The sequence below is a fragment of the Geotrypetes seraphini genome, chromosome 4 (genome assembly GCF_902459505.1).
Source record: "Geotrypetes seraphini chromosome 4, aGeoSer1.1, whole genome shotgun sequence".
NCBI classification, from domain to species: domain Eukaryota; kingdom Metazoa; phylum Chordata; class Amphibia; order Gymnophiona; family Dermophiidae; genus Geotrypetes; species Geotrypetes seraphini.
Window position 1 is genome coordinate 188,878,320 of NC_047087.1, and position 14,363 is coordinate 188,892,682.

Consider the following 14,363-nt stretch of genomic DNA (forward strand, 5'->3'; position numbering starts at 1 on the left):
TTCTTCCTAAAATTCTGGCTGATTGTCTATCGCTCCATCTATCTTCTGTGATTCTTGATGATCAAATATGTTTTGTTCGGGCACAACACACTGTTCTTAAAATCCAAAAGCTGGTGTTGGCGATGAAGTGTTGTCAACAACGTGAGGTTCCAGCTATTATAGTTAGTTTAGATGCTGAAAAGGCTTTTGATAAGGTGATCTGGCAGTTTTTTGTTTTCTGGCTTATGTAGGGATTTTGGGGTGGTATGGGGAGGCAATTAAAGCTCTGTACACCAATCTACAGGTCTCATTTCTGATCAATGACTCCTTCACACAGACTTTTCCCATACAGTTTGGCACCCGCCAGGGGTGTCTGCTCTTTCCTTTATTATTCTTGTTGGTGTTGAGCCCTTTTTGTGCATTTGTTTAGAGGAGGCTGTCCATGGGGTTATAGTTAAGGGACAAATGCTTAAGGTATTGCCTTTGCAGATGATTTGCTTTGTACTCTAACTGCTCCCAAAATATTCTTTAAATACTCTTCTTGGTATGGCCTGCGAATCGGCATCATATTTTAATTTAGAATAAACTCTCAGAAGTCCATGGTGCTGCCTGTTAGTGCATGTTAGAGAACGATGACGAGGCAGCTTTCCATTTGTGTTGGCCCAGGATACTTTAAAATATCTGGGTATACTGATCCCAGATCGGCTTGATAAGCTTTGAGTGAATGTGCAACCCGTTTTACAGGACACCTCTCATAAACTGGCATTGTGGCAATCAGTTCCGGGGTGGTTCTATAAATTTCAAATATTACATGTGTGTTTTAGGAGGGACGAGGTACATTTACATAAATTGCTCCAGAAATTTCTGTGGCGTGGTTAAATACCTACATCACTAAAAATAAAACCAGCATCTATATTGTAACTGATGTATTCTTAAATAAAAAAAATTTTGTATTTAAAGTCTTCAGAGTGTGCCAACCACCAGCCAAACACTTCTTAGGCTTATTCATTCAATTGGCATATTTATCTTCATTAGACTTAATTTTTCTTTTTAAGGTGCTCTGTGCCATTCATAAATGTGTTGAATCACTTCCCAACATATACATATTTCATATATCTTTAAGAAATAACTTTGTACTTGGCTTCAGTGTCAGGATCTGTAGAGGGTCGATCAGGTTTAGCAAGATCATTTGATAAATTTCTTGAATAGAAAGGTTTTAAGTTCTTTCCTGAATGTTTTGTAGTTGGGCATTAGTCAGCAGATTGGAGCGGTGGCAGTCTAGTTTTGCTACTCTGCTGGCTAATAGTCTGTCGTATATTTTTTTGCTTTGTATACCTTTGATTGGGGAGGTGGGTAAAGTGTACATGAGTTCTCCTTGGTCTGGATGTGTTTATCCTGTTTAGGTGGTTGCTCAGATAGCTTGGTCCATTTCCATGTAGGGCTTTGAATAGGGTGCAGTAGAATTTGTATTGTATGTGTGCTTGTACTGGGAGCCAGTGTGAGTTTTGGAAGGCGGTCTGTTGTCATTACCTTATATGTGCTGGGGATGAGAGCGTGCTATTAGGGGGTGGTTTAGGGAGGTAGGGTATATGAAAATTATGGAAATGCCATTTGCTATTTTGAATTATGTTTACAGTATTTCTCTTAATTGTTTTGTTCCTGGAAGCTGTGATCTGCTCTACTGTTTTGTCTTGAACACTGTTGTGATTTATCACTTCCAATAAACATGACTGAAACATAAAAGTAATAGTTTAGACACTGTATAGTGAAAATGCCCCCAAACCAGAATGAATCCCCAGTTGCCTTCTCTCACAACCCAAACAAAGAGAAATGTTTGACAGAAGCCTCAAGTCAAGACCTATATCCTAGAAACACCCCCCATCCCCAAATTGCTCAAATCTGATCTATAATTGCCAGATAAAGTTAGATGTTTCACTCCTAGTAACTACTTTGCATGTCTGTTCTACTGTCCTTTCTGTATATTCGTAGGAAAGATCTACCTACCTACCATTCTTGGCCATAAAAAAACATGAACTATATAAAATGAATTTTCTCAAAAAAATATAAAAATGGTTTAGGCAATTTTTCAAAAGACATGCAGTTTAAACATAAGAACTGCATACCATTTGCCAAACTCAAATAACTTGAAACTATAAAATTAAGAACCCTCGCTGCATAACAACAACAAGGTTTCATACATTTACACCATTATTAAATTGTTAAAAATAGAAGATAGTAAGTTCTGGAAGCATCAACAAATATAGTTTTTAAAAAAATGTCCATTTCTAAATGACTGTTGTGCAGTTGAGAAAGATCCTACACAAAAAGAAAAACAGTCCATCTCAAGGTGGGCATGGGGGGTTTCAGATGAATCCATTCCTGTAAACAGCACAGTTTTTGACCCACTACTCTTTGGAAAAGGTATGACTGGTCCAATATTTGTTTAAAACAAAACAAAATATATATATATTTTTCTCAAACAAATTTTAAAAAATTTTCATAGGTTACCCCTAGTCACTCATATAAGGTTCTTGATCTAATAAAGAATACTAGTTGAATTTACCATTTATTTCAATCTAGATTCATATTAATTTTTTTTCAGTTTTCAAAACACATCTGTGAAGCACGAACTGAAGATTGCATCCAAGTGGCTTATGTCCAGAACTGACACATAGGACTGAAATCAGTTGGCAGTGAACCTACCATGTCATCCAGATTGCAACCGCAGTGCTGCGTTTTATAGCCTTGAACATCTGCTGAACTGTGAACTATTAAGAAATGCTAAAACAAACATTTAAATTCAGTTTAGGGCAACTTAGACTCTGCCTAATTTGTTATTCGTTTACCTCTAGCCCACTTCTACAGGTCACCAACACTTGTGAAATATCCCTTTATTTCTCTCTCACACATTTGTCATTTCTGATAGTTTAAAACAGCAACTTTACCATACTTTTTCTTCCAAATCTAAATTCAGTTTGCATTAAAACAGGCATATCATTCAGAACTCCCATTTTCTTTTTGAGATACACGAAGCAAATAAATCCAAGTAAATCGAGATTCTGCTGTACCAACCTTAGGACCTTAGAAACCCCTTACCAGCATCTCATTCACATTACATATGGACAAAGCAGCTGCAGAGGAGTACGGTACACTCAGATGAAGATTCTTAGAAATCAAGAATTTAAGTTTGGCATTTACCGGTATATTCTGCCATTAACAGGAAAGATCAGTTCAAGGTAGATTATAAATCATACAAATAAACACATAGCCAAGTAACAAAATACAGTGGAACCTTGGTTTACGAGCATAATTCGTTCCAGAAGCATGCTCGTAAACCAAAATACTCGTATATCAAAGCGAGTTTCCCCTTAGGAAATAATGGAAACTCGCTCCGATACATTTCCACCGCCCCCCCCCCCCGAGGCCAGCGCGCTGCTCTCCCCCCCCCCCCCCGCGCGAACTGACAATCCCCGCCCGATCAACTTGAACTCCCCCCCCCCGCACGCAGCCCATAGGATGTGCCGGTGCCACTAGAAGATCTTCCTGCCTCTGCCGGGCCTTGAGTATGCATCTGCACATGCTCAAGGCCTTCTAATTCTCCCTCTCGCCAAGAATCTCGGCAAGAGGGAGAATTAGAAGGCCTTGAGCATGTGCAGATGCATGCTCAAAACCCGGCCGAGGGTTGGAGTGGGGGGGCCTTTGCGAGCAGGGGGAGCGATGCCGGTTATCGGGGGGGGGGGGGTGCTAGCAAATCGAGTCAACACTCGGTTTGCAAGACAAGTTTTGCGAGAATGTTTTGCTCGTCTTGCAAAACACTCGCAAACCGAGGTTTGACTGTATACAGCAAACCTAATTAGATAAGTTACAACTACAGTACAAATCCAAAAATCCAAATGCCAGAAATCCAGACTGCAAGTACTGCATATCTTTCCCCTCCCAGCCCCCCATGTACCTTTTCAATAAGCAGCAGCAGACATACTCACAGGTGGCCTGTAGCCAGTCTGCCGCTGGCACAGCAACATGAAAGACTTGCTTACTGAAAAGGTACACCAGGGATTGGGCTGGGGAGTGAGAGATAGAGAATGATACAGGAATGGGTACCCACAGTGAACCGTGCGATGGGAACAGGGACAGAGAAACTTTGTGCCCGTTTCATTCTCTAAAAACTTGAGACTAGTATCAACCTTTCCAGATGATATAAAAACGTAGGCAACTGAATCTTTAGGAAGGTTGTACCAAAACAATATCGAAATTGAAGGCTCTGCACGGTAACTAACACTCTCATCCAACCTGTCTCATCTTTACATATCCAACAGACCACCAAAATGTGTCATTTCTTTCTCTACAACATTGCTAAAATCCAACCTCTCCTTTCTGAGCACGCTGCCGAAACCATCATCCATGCTCTCGTCACCTCTCACCTAGATTAGTGCAATGTGCTTCTCATAGATCTACCACTAAGCCATTTCTCCCCCCTTCAATTTGTTCTGAATTCTGCTGCGCACCTCATATTCCGCCAGTATCGTTATGCTCACGTTACCCCCCTCTCCTCAGATCACTTCACTAGCTTCCTGTCCATCTCCACATACTGTTCAAACTCCTTTTACTGACCTACAAGTGTACACTTCCCCCTCCATATTCACGGGGGTTAGGGGCACAGCCGGCTCGTGAATATTGAATATTTGCGAATAACTTTTGGGCTGGCTCTGACCCACCCTCAACTCCCTCCTGGCATCCCAGACCTTACCTGGTGATCTAACAGGCTTTCGGGGCAGGAGCGATCTTCCTATGCAAATGGCTGCCTTGAGTTCCCTTAGTCTCTTGAGACTATGACAGGAACTCTCCGCAGCCATTTGCTATGAGTGATCTGCATGGGGCAGGAGCGTAGGAAGATCACTCCTGCCCCAAAAGCCCGCTAGAATACCAGGTAAGGTCTGGGATACCAGGAGGAAGGTAGAAGTGAGGCAGGGAAGGTCTGGAATGCAGCTTTATTTAAAAAAAATAAAAAAAAATATCACGAATAACCGAATCTGCAGATTCTGAAACCTAGGATTCAGAGGGCTCATTGTAGTTATTCTGCAGCTCCTCAGTATCTTTCCTCCCTTGGCTCTCCCTATACTCTGAAACTCCATTCGTCAGGCAAGTCTCTCTTGTTGATGCCCTTCTCTACTACCAACTCCTGACTCTGTCCCTTTCTTGCTTGCTGCGTATTATGCCTGGAACATCCTGCCTGACTCAATGCATCGGGCTCTGTCTCTCGTGGTGTTCAAATCCAGTCCAAAATCCCACTTTTTTTGAAACTGCATTTATGCCCCACCATCCCAACTTATAAAGCACCCATATCTGTTGCAATTCCCTCTTTACTCCCCTACCTCTAATCCCTTATATTTCCTCACCTAACATGTATAAGCCTTTGCCCTATGTCTGTCTTAATTAGATTGTAAGCTTTTTCAAGCAGGGACCATCTCTTGCGTGTTAATTGTGCAATGCTGCGTTTGTCTGGTAGAGCTTTATAAATAATAAATAGTAGTAGTAGCAGCAGTTGTACAAAATATTGTCCCTTTTAATATACTTTAATTTAAAAAATAAATAAAAAGATTTAAATATAAAATCATAAGTGTTTCAAATTTATAGACACGAGGACAGAATTTATGGGGACAGTGATGGAAATAGAGCTCATGGTACGAGGACAAGCTTTATCCCCCTGTCATTCTCTAGTGAGAGAGAGCCACATGAGGTGGGGGGGGGGGAATGCCTTGGGTCCCCTCCTTTGGGCTTGGGCATTTTCTTAAGTAGCACAAATAGCTGGTTGAGGAAAATAGATGCTGAATTTTTAAAGGTACCGCCTGAGAATCCAGAAAATCTGGACTAACCCAATCCAAGAGTAGTATGAATTTTTGGACTTTACTGTAACTTAATTAACATCCTACACTAAGACGCCATATCCCAAACCTGCTAATATAGAATTCAACTAAAAACAATCCAGAATAAAAATAAAATTACATCAAGTTAAATGGATGTGGTCATGAAACATATTGAGGCTACAGAAAATTAAGTCTACACCAAGTTCACATTGCCATGTATCAGACTGCAAGCATTTAAATGATTACGGTAGTTTTTGTGTCTACTCAATACAACATACTTCATTCCTTTTGGGGGAATTTATTTTGTATTGGGGAATAAAACTTTTATCCCACCCATCAACTCCTATCTAAGTCCTCACCCTCTTGTCAATACTTGGAAGTACCTTTGACAGGAATTACAACTCTAAATCTGTTGCTACTCTTTTTGTTCATTCCAAGTCATACCACATATTTTTGACTGTGGTAAGGTCAGAGCTCCAACAGGGCTACTCAAAGGCATTTAATTTTCTATTTCTTGACTATTCCATTGTTGCTTTGCCTGTGTACTTCAGGCTACTGTCATGCTGAAAGGTGAACATCCACCCCCATTCATCTTTCTCATACAGGGCAACAAGATTCCTTAAGAATTTTTTTTTACTTTTCTCCATTTAATGTATGCCCCCGATTCTTCTGAGAGCAGCAATATCATGTTATAAGAAAGTTTCTCTTGCTTGGCAGAAAAGATGACATGCTATGTTGAGTTTGTACTAAGCATAATACTTTGCATTTAGACCAAAAATATTCTATTTTAGTTTTGTCAGAACACATCAGTTATTGATATGGTATTCCTGAGAGCTTCTTAACATGCCTCAAATGGGTTTTCCTTAGTAAAGGCTTCTTTCTTGCTATGCTATTATACAGACTAGATTCGTGTCATGAATGGGATATTGTTACATGCTCACTTTGACCAATCTTAGCTATATAAGCCTGTTGTTCTTTCGGCTATCACATTGATCAGTCTTCTCCTTTGTCTTCCAGCTCAGAATGGACAGCTGGTTCGAGGTAGTCATCTCATGTACCTATCAATTCCTAATTGCCCTGAACACAGTCTGAGGAATCAAAGGCTTTATGATTCCTTTATACAAGGAAGCAGTGGGAAGGAGGCCTAAGACTCCGGTTGACCAGATCCTGTGGGAGGCGCCTTAGGCATCTGAGCCGATCAGAGCCTTAGGCCCCTTCCCGGTGCATCCCAGAATGCACCGGGAAGGCCCACTCTTTGGGAGTGGCAGGAGGGCTGACAGGAGGGTGTGAGCATCCCTCCGGCCAGATATTCAACTGAATGGTACGGTGGGGGGGGGAGGGTTGGCAGCAAGAGGGAGTGGGCATCCCTCCTGCCCAGCTTGCTTTGGGAGGAGGGGTGTTCCGGGCAGGAGAAGTGGGCATCCCTCCTGCCAGGCTTACTTCACGGGTGGGGGTTTTAGTGGGAGAAAGTGGGCATCCCTCCTGCCGTCCGTCTTCGTGGGGGGAGGGCCTTGCCACTGCCGCTCAGTTGTTTGCAGTAGAGAGATTTCCTTGCCGATGATCAGCTCAGCGGCTGCATCTATTTGAAATGTAAGCTAGCATTTTAACAGCCTGCATTTCAGATGTCTGTAACGTCTCTAGGGAAACGCCTAAGGCCGCTTAAACTCGCCCAAGGCCACTTCTGGTGAAACCATGCCCATGCCCAGGGCAAGCTTAAGCGTGCCTATGTGTCTCCCTAGACCCGCCAAAAATATCTACAGTGTAGGTTGCCTACCTTGGGTAAGTTTCTTCTAAAAACGAGTAATTCCATTGGATCGGTAGGACACCTATCACTGCTTAAAATTGGGACGCCATTTATACAATTTGCCCCCAAAGTACATAACAACATAAGAGTTGTCATATTGGGGCAGACCAAAGGTCAATGAAGCCCAGTATCCTGTTTCTAACAATGGCCAACCCAAGTCACAAGTACCTGGCAAGATCCCAAGGAGTAAAACAGATTTTATGCTGCTTATCCTTGTAACAAGCAGTGGATTTCCCCAAGCCATTCTAATAATGGCTTATGGACTTCTCTTTTAGGAAATTATACAAACCATTTTTAAACTCTGCTAAGCTAACTGCTTTTACCACCTTCTTCAGCAACCTCCAAAGTTTAATTACTTGTTGAGTGAAGAAATATTTTCTCCTCTTTGCTTTATATGTACTACTTAGTAGTTTCATCACATGCCCCCTAGTCCTAGTATTTTTGGAAAGCATAATAAGCAATTTTCATCTACTTCTTCTACTCCTCTCATTTTATAGACTTTTTATAATATCTCCCCTGAGCTGTCTTTTCTCCAGTCTGAAGAGCCCTAGCCGCTTTAGCCTTTCCTCATAGGGAAGTCATCCCATCCCTTGTGATCGTTTTCATCACCCTTCTCTGTACCTTTTCCAGTCCATTATATCTTTTCTGAAATGAGGCAACCAGACGTGCACACAAAACTGGTGGATCGACTTATGAAAGAAAAAACGAAAGAATACATACTACTGAAGCTCTGGGAATAGTTTGTCACAAGGATTGCATCACATTTAGGCCAAGAAGCAAACAAAAGGACATTGGAGACACATGCAACATGTTCAAACTGCTATCTGCAATTACCAACTCTCTTGTGAGAGAAGCAAATTTTGTGCACTCAAGTGGATTAACACCAACTAAACTCCTTAAAACATATCTGCAAAGACTGTAGGTATTTATCATTACCTGCAGTCTTTACATCAAATTTCAAAGGAATACAATTCCTTTGGAAAATTAGGTTGCAAAAATATGAACAAAAACATTACTGCCATTTGTGTAGATACTTCTTTCCTCCTGTGTAAACTTATAGACATCATCCACTGCATTATATTTAGGTCACAGATAACAGATTACAGGCATTAAGACTATTTATTGGGATTTATTAACAGTCTTTTTCATGAAGAGATTCAGTAGTTTACAATAGATTGACTAGTAATCAGATACCCTTAAGTATTTTCCTTATCTGTCCTGGCAGGTTCACAATCTGTGGTTCTACACATAAAAAGCCCTTTTCAAGCATAAAAATTGTTTTTACAAATTTTTCTTCATAATTAGAAACCTACACAGCATTTCTCATTCAAACAAGAAATAACCTTTAGGATGAAGTTTGCACATTTAATAAACATAAAAACATGATGGCAGATAAAGGACAAATGGCCCATCCAGTTTGCCCATCCAAAGCATTCACTATTGCCTCCTCTCCCTAAGAAATGCCAAGTGTCTATCCCACGCTTTCAACAATTCAGATGCAGTCTTTTTCTCTACCACCTTTCCTGGGACACTATTCTACGTGTATCTACCATCCTTTCTGTAAAAAAGTATTTTTTTAGATTACTCCTGAGCCTATTCCTCTTAACTTCATCCTATGCTCTCATTCCAGAGCTTCATTTCAAAATGAGACATGTCTCATAACCATTTACATGTCTATCATAATTCTCCCTCCCTCCTTTCCTCCAAAATATATACATTTAGATGTCTTCCACTATAAAACTTTAGGTTTTGTTGCATTTTAATTTACTTTCAAAATGTTTCTGTTAACAAGCTACATAAAGTAAGATAAAACTGTGAAGCACCATTTTAAATATTATCAGGTTTTAGAAATTAGGTATTCAAAAATGAGGTTATCTACTTTATCTTCTTGGCTAAATAATAGTGTGATGCTGACTTTTGATGGCAACATACAAACCTGTTTCATATTAAATATTAGGATTTATTGTGTACTGCAGTGCCCTCCAGTTAAGGCTTGAGAGGAACCAGTACCAGCACCCATCAACTAAGTGCAGATCCAGCTCTACAAGGCTTCTTGCCAGTGCTGTCTCTGAACAGATATGTTCTATTTTCTTTCAGCACTGCACAATTCCCAATGAACTTTAGCCAGCTGTGCCAGAAAACAAAACAGAACAGCTGTTCCAGAGGCAACTACAACAGCAAGCCTTTGAAGAAGGAGCAATTAAATAAAGAAGAACCAGCTTAAAGGGGGATAAAGGTGGGGACAGGATGGTAGAGGATGTCTAGTTGGCGTTGAGAGAATGTATTCTGGAGACTAGACTGTGTCCGGAAGAGGAGTTTAGCATAACAGTGTTAAATAAAACAAACAGGGAGTGAGAGGGTAGATCGATAGGCTGTGGGAAAAGTACAAACTGGGGTGGGTGCAGATTATTTTTTTAATCTAAAACAAAAAAAACATAACTAAGTGCAGCTGAGAAGTCAGATCAGTTTAAATCATCAGAGAAAGCCTGCCCCCAACTGCTTTGTATAAGGAAGATTCTGACTCTTACCTGCAGTCGCCCCTACTTGAAGAGGGCTGGATTTATCTACCGAGAAACATTTTGGTATGTGGCCCTACTTTTCAGCCCATATTGACTTATGAAGCCCTGCAAATGGTCCCACATCTCTCCACAGGCTGTCCCATGCTTGTAAAATAGTAAAGATCATCAAAATAGTGGGTTTTTCAGTAGTTCAAGAGAGAGATATGCTGCCGGGGGTACACTCCTTGCAGGGGGAAGAGGCACCCTAAGTTTTAAAACATAAGTTCCCAAGCCATGTAATATGATTTCAATGATCAGAAAGAGTATCAACCATCTTTCATGCTGTGTTAAGGCAGTTTTTAAAGTCCCACATAAAATAGCATGGTTCAATGAGTATCTGACAGCCTCTTCCTATGTTATAAAACCTGGTTCTACTGTGTGAACAGGTCACAGTCTCTTCCCCCCATCTTATATCTTAAAAACATTAAAGTTCCTCTCTTATCTTTCACACTTCTAAACAAAATTATTATCTGCTATAAATCACTATCCATCAAGGACTATTGCTGATCTTTTATGTGTACTAATATTAATTGCTATTCTTAGAATAAAGAAACCCTAGTATGGATAGATGATAGCAAATACTATTTGAATGCTATTACTGTAGTACTATATCCACAGACTAGCACAGTTAAGAAAATTTCTAGCTACATTATAACTTTAGCTGGAAAGACCTTGTACCTGCATGGACGCTAAAGAACATGCATTCTAGATTTTTGTTCCTTGCTTAGCTGGGGAACAATTAATACCAGACAATTAATACCAGACTATTTCACTGCTAAGCACAAGCAGATGAAGCTTACAAATTTAAACAGGCTTACTACTAAACGTGTTTGGTTTTTAACCAAAATGTATTCCGCAGAGAAAACATTTCTAATACATTAGAGCAGTGGTTCCCAACCCTGTCCTGGAGGACCACCAGGCTAATCAGGTTTTCAGGATAGCCCTAATGAATATGCATGGTGCAGATTTGCATGCCTGCCACTTCCATTATATGCAAATCTCTCTCATGCATATTCATTAGAGCTAACCTGAAAACCCGATTGGCCTGGTGGTCCTCCAGGACAGGGTTGGGAACCATTACATTAGAGAGATTTTTAACACCCCGGTTAGGAAAGCTACAAAGCAAAGGCAACTTAAGAGAAGTTCTTAAAGGCAAACTTTACTGATGTTAGGGCTACTACCTCTTTAAAGTTTGCCAAACAGTTTCTCGACACAGGCCATTAGTTACACTACAGCAGGGGTGTCCAATGTCGGTCCTCGAGGGCCGCAGTCCAGTCGGATTTTCAGGATTTCCCCAATGAATATACATGAGGTCTATTTGCAAGCACTGCTTTCATTGTATGCTAATAGAGCTCATGCATATTCATTGGGGAAATCCTGAAAACCCGACTGGATTGCGGCCCTCGAGGACCGACATTGGACACCCCTGCACTACAGGAATGGATTACCATTTCTACACAGGTAATTAGAAAAAGTGACAAGAACCCAATAAGAGCCATCTGTCATGGATTCCACAGCGTACAAGCAGACTCTCCTTGATACCAGGTTATTGACACTAAAGAATAACTAAAAGCAGGGGTGTCCAATGTTGGTCCTCGAGGGCCGCAGTCCAATCGGATAGTCAGGATTTCCCCAATGAATATACATGAGGTCTATTTGCATGCACTGCTTTCATTGTATGCTAATAGATTTCATGCATATTCATTGGGGAAATCCTGAAAACCCGACTGGATTGCGGCCCTCGAGGACCGACATTGGACACCCCTGGCTAAAAGGGTCATAAATTTTAGAGCATCTTTCGCAAAGTGATCCACAAGCTTCTGGAGAGAGGATTACATATAAAAAGCCAGTTAAAACCAAGTGCGCAAAACCTAACGGAGAATAGAAAATGAGAGTTAAAATAGTAAACTGAAAAAAAAAAAATGAAAGCGATAAACAAAAACTAGGATCGCGTGGAATGAGAAAGTGAAAGATTGATCTTCTGGATTCCCTGACTACTACTTTAGTTCAAGTATTTCTATTCATTCATTTAATTTTTTTTTTTTTTAACTGAAATTTGCGAGTGACTCGATCTATCCGAAAAGCCCAGCGCTTTTAAGTCCGTGAGTGCCGGATGCATCTGAAATCATTCCCGGCGGCCGGCAGGTGAATGAATGAGCCAGAGCCGAGTCCGGCCGCTACCTCGACCATTCCGCGACCAACGACACGCCGCCGAACAGCAGAGCAAAGCATTACCCGCCCCCCCCCCCCCCCCCAAGCCAACTGACAAAGTCTCCGGGAAAACTACTTTCACTTACTGAAAAAAAGCCGATACTCCAGCGAGTTCAGACTCGCCCTCTCCTCTACACTGTAGCCCATGCCGTTGCTCCTGCTGCTCTTGCCGCTGCCGGGGAAAGTGGCGGCGCTGCCGTTACTGCCACGAGAATCTCGCGAGAACCACTGCTTCAAGAGGCTGGGCTTCTGCTTTGACGACATCTGGGGCTCGGCTCTCGCAGCTCCGGATGACTGGCTCGCGCTGCAGGAACGCGGAGGAGGAGCTAGCCGATTGGACGGCGCTGGAAGCGGGAGAAACAAGAAAAAAGGAAAACCCGGGCACGCGGAAGCGGCGTGCACTTGTGCGCGCGCGTGTAGTTCTAGCGTCTGTCGGGGTTCACACCTTCTATCTGTGGGGGTGCGCGCGCTGAGAAAGGGTTGGATGGAGATAGATGGGACGGGTACCGGCGAGTCCGACGTTCTTGACCGTGAAATAAAACTCTGCAGCAGACTAGGGAAAAGACGGAGGAGTGTTGTGTATATATGGATGGGTAGGATGACCCCCCCCCCATGATGTAGGGCGCTGGAGGCGTATTGGTGGCGAGCGCTGTGGGTGCGGTACAGTGAGAGGGAGAAGCCTGCGACACTCCCCGGACTGTGGTTGCTGACACTCAAACTCGTTCTGTGACGCAGTTTGCGCGAGCCCACGCCCTTCTGTCTTATTACCTCGGAATCTCAAAAGAGAAGATCTGCCACGTGGAGCTTAAATCTTTATTCTCGCTCCAAGACTCCCACAATTCTGTGGTTCTTTGCCGGTAGCGAAGCCACATCTGAGAGTGCCAGGGAACTTTAGTTCTGCAGTGGTAGAGTGTCATTATGGCTGGGGAGGCCCAAAGTCCGGGAATCGTAGAAATCATTTTGGCTAAAGACATTAAGGGTATGAAAGCAATGCTCTGCGATACTGTGTTGAGGACGGAGAAGGAGCTTGATGCTAGAGACGGAACTGCAGTATGTTGTAATTAGGCATACTGATCTGAAAGACTAGAAGATCTAAGAACATGACTACTGTACATCTGAAAAGAGTGGGTGGCCTGGTTAGGAGAATTGATTGTTACTAGATGTTGGTCTGGATTGAAATTCTGCAGCTGGCAGTAATTGCGAAGGCAAAATTATTATCACTTTGTCTTAGGCAGATGTTTGAATTGTACCTCTCTATACTTTGTAGTGAAGCACTATGATTCCAGGCATATTGTGTAGTACACTGTAGAGATAGAAAAGAGAAAATACTGTAAGAATACTACTACAGTATTATGCCTCTGTATTGCTCCATGGTGCAATCTCACCTTGAGTATTGCATGCAATTATGATCGCTATAGACGGGCCCAGTAGCCCGTTCTCATGGTTGCCAATCCAGGTCACTAGTACCTGGCCAAAAACCAAAAAGTAGCAATATTCCATGCTACCAATCCAAGGCAAGCAGAGGCTTCCCCCATGTCTTAATAACAGGCTATGGACTTTTCCTCCAGGAATTTGTCAAAACCTTTCTTAAAACCAGCTATGTTATTCGCTTTTACCACAACCTCTGGCAAAACGTTCCAGAGCTTAACTATTCTCTGAGTGAAAAAATATTTCCTCCTATTGGTTTTAAAAATATTTCCCTGCAGTTTCATCGAGTGTCCCCTAGTCTTTGTAATTTTTGACGGAGTGAAAAATTGATCCTCTTGTACCTGTTCTACTCCACTCAGGATTTTGTAGACTTCAGTCATATCTCTCCTCGGCCTTCTCTTTTCCAAGCTGAAGAGCCCTAACTTTTTTTAGTCTTTTTCTCATACGAGAGGAGTTCCATCCCCTTTATCATCTTGGTCGCTCTTCTTGAGATGAGGCCAGAATTGAACACAATACTCC

General features: G+C 41.9%; 1 protein-coding gene across 2 annotated transcripts in view; it reads right to left on the reverse strand.

The window, feature by feature from the left end:
* The window catches only part of PPA1 (inorganic pyrophosphatase 1), a 149,906-nt gene extending 136,867 nt beyond the window's left edge, over positions 1-13,039 (reverse strand). Inside the window, exon 1 of one of the 2 annotated variants that reach the window (XM_033943446.1) lies at positions 12,503-13,039. In XM_033943446.1, coding sequence (XP_033799337.1) covers positions 12,503-12,680 — 178 coding nt within the window. In that variant the 5' untranslated portion in view covers positions 12,681-13,039. The remainder of the gene's footprint in view (positions 1-12,502) is intronic. The other variant, XM_033943448.1, reaches the window with a different exon arrangement.
* Between the last annotated feature and the right edge of the window lie 1,324 nt (positions 13,040-14,363).